We start from the raw sequence: 9,077 nt of genomic DNA on the forward strand, positions 1-9,077 counted from the left end.
CTGGACACGAGCCAGCAACGCATGCTCGCAACCCAGAAGGCCAACCATATCCTGGGCTGCATCCAGAGCAGTGTGGGCAACAGGTCGATGGAGGGGATTCTGCCCCTCTACTCTGCTCTCCTGAGACCCCACCTGCAGTGCTGCCTCCGGTTCTGGAGTCCTCAGCAGAAGAAAGACATGGACCTGCCGGAGAGTGTCCAGAGGAGGCCACAAAGATGATCAAAGGGATGGAACTCCTCTGCTATGAAGAAACGCTGACAGAGTTGGGGCTGTTCAGCCTGGAGAAGAGAAGGCTCCAGGGAAACCTTATTGTCACCTTTCAGTACTTGAAGGGGGCCTCTAAGAAAGATGGTGACAGACTTTTTAGCAGGGCCTGTAGTGACAGGACAAGGGGTGATGGTTTTAAACTAAAAGAGGAGAGACTCAGACCAGGTAAGGTCTGAAGGTATTTTTTACACTGAGGGTGGTGAAACCCTGGCAGAGGTTGCCCAGAGAGGTGGTAGAAGCCCCATCCCTGGAAGTCAGGGTCAGGCTGGATGGGGCTCTGAGCAACCTGATCTGGTTGAGAATGTCCCTGCTCACTGCAGGGGGGTTGGACTGGATGACCTTGAAAGGTCCCTTCCAACCCAAACCATTCAACGATTCTGATACACATCAAGTGCATGCAAAATGCCCTCCACATGTCAAAATTTTCCAGAAGCAGGTCTTTCATTACTCTATTTCCACAGAATTAACAGAGAAAACCCTGAAATACTCATTTACATTTATCTGGGGTTTAGGTTTGCTTAATAGCCACAGAAGAGGCAATGATCCTTTTGAATTCTCTTGTAAGAAACACCATGCACCTTAAACAGTATTGCTTGCTCCTGTGTCAAGACCTCCATTAAGATTTTGAAAATGAAGTGCCATGCTTGGTTATAATTGCAATTTGCATACTTATTTCTGCAGTCTCAGAAAATTGAAACAGGGAAAAGAATCCAGTGGATATCACATACTGCTGATAAATTAATCGATGGCAGCAGTGGGATAAGCAGTAACTTTTTGCTTTACAGATCTCCTTTAACAAATCCCCTTACCCAGCAGCTTGCTACTGCCCTTCCTCTTTGCCTAACTTGAGCAACAGAGTTCAAAAACAACAGAGAAACTAATTATTAAAAAAAAAACCAACCCAGAACTTTACAAATTTGTACCTAAATCCCTCATGTCACTGCAATACACAGAAGCTACGAACCCAGCAAAACCGCACTCTGTTGACAGCACTGAAGAAACCCTCAGGGAATACTACAGGAGCTCAAGGTACAACTCTTAGCCGAGGCAATGTGTCCTGAACACAAGGTGTGCTTCCAACAAGTCATTGTAATACCTCTGATTGGTGTCAGGGCATCCTTGGATCCCTGAACAGAGGTGCCAGGTAAGGCTGTAGGCAGGCAGTTACCAGCAGAAGTGATCCCAAGACCGACCTGCTTTAGCAGAGGCATTGGCCAGGCAAGCAAAGCCACAGCAGAAAAGAAGTAACAGCAAGGAAAGCCTCATTTGCCTATCTTTTTTTTTTTGTGGTTCCTACCCATCAACTGATTAGCAGCAACATTAGCTGACTGGAAACCTTCCACTTGGGTTCTGAATTTGAATACAATACCCCCCACCCATCAAAAAAGCCTCTTTCTGTGTAGTCCCCTACCTGTGTCCAGAAAAATAGCATTCCTAGCCTAAGAGAATAAACTTTTCCTTCTCCACTCTCTGCTATTCTTAGGCTTGGATGAGAAAAGGAAGAGAATCTTCTCTTTTGCTCAGAGAAAGGTCTTCTCCTGTTAGTGCTTATCCCATTTGCAGCTCTGCACCAGGACACACACATATGTTTCCTGTACCCTTAAAGTAATTTCACACCACGGTAAAACAAGTCCATCAAATGAGTTTATCTTTTCTGACCTTTGTAACCTGGAAGCAATCAGGACATTCTGTGTCCAATTATCATCCTGGAGAAGAAGAGACATTCCCAGGCCAGGTCAAGCTGTGGGCCAAACTGCTGCTAAAAACTGGGCCTAAGTCTGATTACCCGTCCATTAGACTACGTGAGAGTTAAAAAGACACTTAGCACAGAAATAATTATTCCCTAGGTCTTCTCCTCCTGGGAGGACCAGCTAAAGCAATATTAGAATGATATTACTGATACTTTTCATTTAAAAATGTCCATAATTGGGTAGCTCAGCTGCTACCACTAAGTACCATTGAGAATTCCTCAAATAAATATACTTAATTAAATGAGCTAAATTTTACCTACTCCCCAGTGTGAATCACACATGAACTGAGAATTAATAGAGAAAAAGCTCAATAGCTAGTTCTTCTCTCTTGGTGGCTGCTTATTTTAAGACACTCAAGCAACAACAAATAACTTTAGTAGGAAAATGTTCCTAATGGCTTCATACGACTGTTTTTATTCCCATTTCCTTTTATGCCAGTTACTGAGGGATTTGACAGAAAAACAATGTATAGTACTATAGGGATGTACATGGACATTGACATTCTTGCACTATAAATATCTTTACAGAATACACAAATACTATATCCCAGGCAAGTGAAAAGTTCCTTATCGTTCTCAAATCCACTGTCCTGAAGACCTGCTCCATGTCCCATAGCAGGCACAGCGTGGTCTTCTGCAGCAGCCAACTCAAACCTATTCTGCTACACACCTACAAGATCAGGTTCTAAAACTGGTATCCTAATTAGGACATTATCCTTAGGATAATTCCCACCTAAAACACTGGGAATTCTGAGTCAGGATTGCTAATTTCTCTCCCTAGAGAAGGGACCAAATTAAAACTCTAAACTCATTTTTATTAACAAGACACCAGGTCTTGAACAGGAGACAGAGCTGCTGGGCTGTATATCCTAAGGGGGTCAAAGTAAAAACTGAGATCCTCAGCGCTGAGATTTGATTCACAGACTGACATTCCTCCTTTTACCTCGCTGAGATTCTTTGTGGCTTTTTTTTTTTAAAAATTATTTTATTTTTTTTTTTAAAGCAGGATGTTCGATGCCAGAAACCACAGTCTGGTGATCAAATTCTGTGTTCACCGCACAACTGAGAAATGGCTTTGCACATCTTGCAGCAGTATTCCCAGATTTCTACTTGCAGGGGCACAAAAACCAAAGTTATTTTGCTAATAACAAGAACAGCCAGCTAGCCACAAGAAGGTAAGAACAAAGGATGGAAAATAAGAACTGTCAAGTTTTTGTGTTAGCAAAAGCCTTTTCCAGAATCTCTAAATGCTGAGCTAGAAGAGGAAATGTCTTTTGTTCAAAAGCAATTAAAATTAAATGTGACATGACTGAACGCTGAAGACATCTAAACTCCTCCACTGACTTATATTACCCTTTTTCCATGGACTGTATGGTCTCAGGAAATGCTATTCCAGCTGTACGTGTTCCCTTTCCTATGCTAAAATTTCAGAGTCGCTCTGTTCTGCTAATTCAAAGCTCACAGTAATGATCAGAGAAGAAACACAGAGCAATAGAAAAAGCACTTAACTTCAAATTTTCTTCATTTTTTCATCTGGCTTTAAACTGCTGCTCCAGTTGCACAATGTTTAGGTTGAAAGGAAGCACTTAAGAAAGAACATCACATTCTTTCAATATGTGCCAAAACATAATTAGCTAGAGAATGCCTCTGAAGAAGCCTGGCCCTACTTTTCTTCCCCTCAAATACACATGAAGCTGAAGAATAAACACCACTGGCTCGCAGCAGTTGTCTTTGCACCGTAAAACAACTGTTAACAATGGAGGTTCAAAAGCCTTAAACTTTTTTTTTTTTTAATAAATCTGCATTTGGAAGAGCATTAATTTTTTTAGCTATCAGATTTTGTGAAATATATTGATCAAAAATTGTTCACGTGGTTGTCCACAGTAGAATTCCAAAGGCATAAACACCCACTTAAGAAAGAAGATTTCAAAAGCACAGACTAAACTGAAATCAGTGCAATCACTGGAGAAGCAGAAATTTCTGAAAACTCAAGACAAATTATTTCTATGTCTAAACCCAGCAACCCAAGCTTGGAGACATTAATTTTTTTCTTCTTTTATTAAGTATTTAAACCACATCTAGTGTTCATTATTCTGCTTATTTTTTTTTTTTTTACACACTTCACATAAATCAGTTTTGATAACAGGACTCTCCTTTTTCTAGCCTTCTGAACCACAGCCAGAGGACTGACTTTTGTGAATGAGTTAGTTTTTTTGATCACGGGAGCTCCTTTGCCTGTTGTCCTAACCTGTGAAATTATGTCCACTGAGTGAAAGTGCTGGTGGCATCATTTTTTCTCAAACACTTTCTGAGCCATGGCAATGACATGTAGCTTAGTAACTATGTGCAGTAACCACTCCTGCCTCTTTACATTGCTAGTAAATATTTCAATTAGGAATAGCAACATGGAAACCTCCTAAAATTTAACCACGAGCACAAGTCTTTTCAAAGAATGGTTTGGGTTGGAAGGGACCTTAAAGCTCATCCAGTTCCAACCCCCCTGCCATCAGCAGGGACACCTTCCACTAGACCAGGTTGCTCAAAGCCTCATCCAGCCTGGCCTTCAACACTTCCAGGGAGGAGCAGCCACAGCTTCTCTGGGCAACCTGGGCCAGTATCACCCCACCCTTTTTAGCAGTGACAATGCCAGGTACTGTGCAAAGAAACAAATGTGTGGGAACTCTTGACATAATTCCATCCAAGTTGCCCCAGCTTCACGCTGTATGTTGAGTCCCAGGCTGTCCCATACTGACATGATGGGATGACCAGAGAGCAACCATCAGTTTCCAGAGCTGCTTCACCTCTCTTGTAGGACATATCTGAATGTGGTTTATAGGGTCTGGTAGCTCAGCTATCTCGGGAAAAGGATCAGATCTACCTTAACACCTCCAGAGTATTGCTGTGCCTGCATCTTCTGAATGGAATTCGCAAGCTGTGTACAAACGGATTGCTGGATGGCAGACATCCAGCTCTGCGGTGGAAGTACTAGGGAAAAAAAGAAAATCACCTGCTGCTGTAGGAATTAAGAGTACAGCACTGACATAAAAAGACTGTCCTGTGTGTTGAGAGATTACCCTTTTATGCCACAGATAACCACAGAGCTGTTCCAGTCGCTTGGCGAAGTGCTGCTTAATAACAAGACAGGATGGTGCAGTGACAAGGGGACCCTAACAGGGGTTGTGTCGTCACCGTTTTCTGCCTTCGGCGTTGGTTGGTGGTTTGCAGAAATAAAGAAATAGTTTTAGTCCCTCTCTTTGAACAACCTGGATGACTTCAGAAGGACCGTTCGCTCTGTATTTGGCTGCCTTTAGGTGGCAGAAACGTCCAGAGAGAAAGACAAGATGGAAATGGGGGATGGATTTCTTGAGAATTCCCACACGACTTCGCACCTGAGCAGGGATGAGGCTGTGCAGCTTCACTTCACTGCTGGGCACTGCAAGTTGGATGAATAAAAGCAAGGGACTGCAAGAAGACAGGCTCACATGGGATACCCCTCTCTAGTGTTCCCATTCCTTCACTTCACTGTCAACTTGTCCCAGGGATACAGACAGCTCAAGAAATTCTTTGCAGTATTTTCACAGCCTGTGCTGAACTGTAGGTGAACGTGTTTTATCCAGACTGTGGGGCAGGCTGGCACTGCTGTTTTACAGGTTAGACACCTGAGTTTTCTTCCAGAAGTAGCGCAGAGCAGTGATGAAGCTCTGCTGTGTGGGAGGCTGAGGCAGGAGAAGTGAAGATACAGCATCACCTCGAGCACCAGCACCTTCAGGCTTATGATTTCCTGAGTGACAACGGTAGGATTTCCTCCTGACACCTTCCAGGCATTTGCAGTACAGCATGCATTAATGCAGTTAATTAAGCCTGGGTAACTCCCTAGCTCTAGAATACATTCCTTACTGATATTTAAAAAATAAAATCAAATTCTCTATGCTTTAATTTGTCTTAAGTGACTTTCCAGACTGTGAGAAAAGATTAGCTGCTGACAGCAGGCAGGCCTGGGCCAAATAAAAATATACAACATCGATGCACAGTGACACTTAATAGGGACTAAAAAGTCCCTACTGGAGGCAGTCCTAACGTGGGTTTTACTGTCGCCATCAAAACTCTGACCTGAGTAAGCCATACTTTTTGAATCAGAATTTACAAGATCAAACTTTACTTGAAATATTAACAGTTTGAAAACACAAAGCGCAGGACAAATCCCAACACCTCTAAGTGTTAACTAGCTATTTCTGCTTTGAAAATACAGATTTCCCCTCAACAAAACACCGCTGATCCCTGAAAGCCAGAGCTACTCGCAGATAGTCTGGTCTTGGTAAGCCAGCAGATTTTCAGCCCTGTTAGCCTCAACCAAAAGCCACTGAGATGCTGTGTGGCTGTGCTGAGGAGACACAGATGGGCCAGCAGCTTGCTCTCGCTGGGCACCAACCAACGCTGATCCCATCCCAAGGGGGTCCTGCACTGCCCAAGCACACAATGGGACACTTGGGACCATGGACTCGTGGATCTGTGAGTGGACAAACCCACCAGCTGATGTCCTCTTCATCTCCCACCTTCCCTTTCCCAAGTAGAGTAGAGCAAGATCACATGAGCTACAAAAAGCTCCCGAGGTGCCAGGAAAGGCAAGCAGAGAGGCTGGCCCACCTGGAGCACCCACCAGAGAGAGCCACTGGCCCATCTGTGTCTCCACAGCACAACCCACCTGGTGCTGGGGACTTCATGTGGGCTGCCTGATCACCCTTGGCCATGCAATATCACCTCTCTCCTGCGGTTCCTGTGTGCCTCAAATGATCCTGACTACAGCAATGCTGGGCCCGTGAAAGAAAGGAAAAAGTTCAAGGGAAGAAAGTTATTTTCCAGGTTAAGGAATTTTGTGTGATGTACTGTATAATTTAAGACACGCATTCCTGTATAGCTTATGGTTTCTGAAATTCAAATACAATCCATTTCTCATGGAAACGACTAGAAATAAAACACAGGATCAGCATACCACTGGAAAAAAAGTCTGTTTGCCAGTTAGGTTTAAATGTACCTAACGGTCTCAATTCCCATTATTCAGTGATCGCAGTGGAAATCAACCTAAGCCCAGAAGAACGGAGTGCCAGAACTGAAACTGAGACGAGACCTCCAAAATTCAGAGCAATACTTGAAATTCTTTTCTGAACAAAACCTCCGATCAAAAACTGAACCAAAACCTCAGAATTGGAGGTCTAACAGCAACTGGAAACAGAATTGCCCGGGGTCCATTCCTACCGCTACCGCTCCTCTCGCTCAAAGCTGCAGAGCACACCGCAGTGTGCAGACACTCGCGCTCAACGGCGACTTGTTAGAAGGCTCGTTCGACAAGGGGGTGAGCGAAGGAGCGTGTAAGATGGCACATCCTTGCACTGACACCCTGGGAGAGGGTGCAAGCTTCCGCATCCGCATCTCTCCACAACCTCTTCCATCACACAGAGCACTAATTTAGCCTTTTGTTTAAATGAGCGCAGATCTTCTGAAACTCAACTCTGTGTGCTTGTGCTCCTAATTATATGAAGCTTCCTGCCTTTAAAAAAGATTCAGAGACTTGAGTTTTGATACAAAGCACCCTGTGAGCACCCCATGAGCACTAACAAGCACCTTTCACTGCATTACCCTCACTCATCACAGACCCCAGCCTCGCTGCACTGTGCTTTCTTACCCAAGTATATCAGTTTACAACGCAACAGCACGCAACTATCGTTGGCCATTCAGGGAGCGCTTTGTGCCATCAACAGAATATGAAGAGGCCTGGGCATTAGACACATTTTTTCCAGCTAAAATAAAAGGTTGAACACTTGCAATACAAAAGAAAAATGGTAGGAAGACATGGTTTGCCCTAGCCAAATGGAGTAAGCATTTCCTCCTCGATTCAGAAATGTAGGAAAGAAGACAAAGTGTCTGACACAGACCTGATTTGCTGTGATATTCAGAAGGCTAGGCTGAGCACGCTGCAAGTTTTAATTTTTGTTGTTTTATATTTAAGAAGGGAAGCAAGGAGATATTGGGATTGGAAAACACATAACGAGAGGATATGCATATTCAAGTCATGCCACATCACTGTAACACTACAAACGCTCCTAGGTGGTAATGGTGTGGGGGTACACAAGGGAAGGTTTGCCTGCAAACAGATCAGTTTTCCAGAAAATAAACTAGTTTGTTGAACTTACTTCTTTTATTTCCTTTTTAATAGCAGCAATAATGGTTAAAAAAACTTACCTATTTGGATCTGTTGTTCTTTACCAGCCTGCAGAAAAGAAACACATACGAAGTTGTTAGTGTAATGACTACGCAACGTGCAACAGCAGAGTGCTTCCAGAAGGCTGAAAAATTACTTGGTCAGTATTGCACCATTTTTTACAATTCTGCTTTTGGTTTCCAGGCATGGCATTTTTCCTTAACTGAACAAACAACTGTTCCTACTAACAGAGTCCATAGCAAGTTTAACATCAATAGAGCTGCTAAGAAATCCTGAATCTGAATGACCCATTCTATACATTGTGCAAGAAAGTAAGTTGGGTGGCCAAAGAAAGGCTGTTAAGGTCTATGAAAGCGATGACTTTGGAACAGAGTCCATAGTAAGTTTAACACAAACCCTGATTCTGAATGACCCATCCTATATATCGCAAAGATGTGCAAAATGTAAGTTCAGTGGCCAAAGACAGGCCATAACGCCCAGGAAAGCCATGAGCCTGGAGAAGCAGGGGTGTCAGGGCAGCAGTGAGGGACGTGCTGCCAGTTCTCCTTGTCTCAGTACTGGAGAAGGGGCCAGTCAGCAGGGCCAGGGCAGCAGTGGGGTGGCAGTGCCATGGGCCCCGGTTTCTCAGGGGTGCTTTGCCGAGAGCACAGCTCCCCGGGGGCGGCAAGGCCAGGCCCAGGGCCAGCACCGGGGAAGCAGCGCGGCCGGTGAAAGCTGCTCCCGGCTCCGCGCTCGCCCCGCCGGGGAGGGAAGAACCGGCGGCAGGAACGTGCGAAGCGGCGGAGGGGAAGAGACACGCTCGGGACAAGGACAGGGCGGCAGGAAGCGCTCCCGAACGCCGCC

The 9,077-nt window shown here is 44.5% G+C and overlaps 1 protein-coding gene across 1 annotated transcript in view; it reads right to left on the reverse strand.

Annotated features, from left to right (window-relative positions):
• The window catches only part of ADAMTS3 (ADAM metallopeptidase with thrombospondin type 1 motif 3), a gene marked incomplete at both ends in the record, with an annotated part of 103,350 nt that extends 95,068 nt beyond the window's left edge, over positions 1-8,282 (reverse strand). The window contains one exon of the mRNA XM_029084960.1: positions 8,255-8,282. Within this exon, the coding sequence (XP_028940793.1) occupies positions 8,255-8,282 (28 nt within the window). The remainder of the gene's footprint in view (positions 1-8,254) is intronic.
• Positions 8,283-9,077: the final 795 nt, after the last annotated feature.

Source organism: Antrostomus carolinensis, unplaced genomic scaffold (assembly GCF_000700745.2).
Source record: "Antrostomus carolinensis isolate BGI_N321 unplaced genomic scaffold, ASM70074v2 scaffold5345, whole genome shotgun sequence".
Taxonomy (NCBI): Eukaryota; Metazoa; Chordata; class Aves; order Caprimulgiformes; family Caprimulgidae; genus Antrostomus; species Antrostomus carolinensis.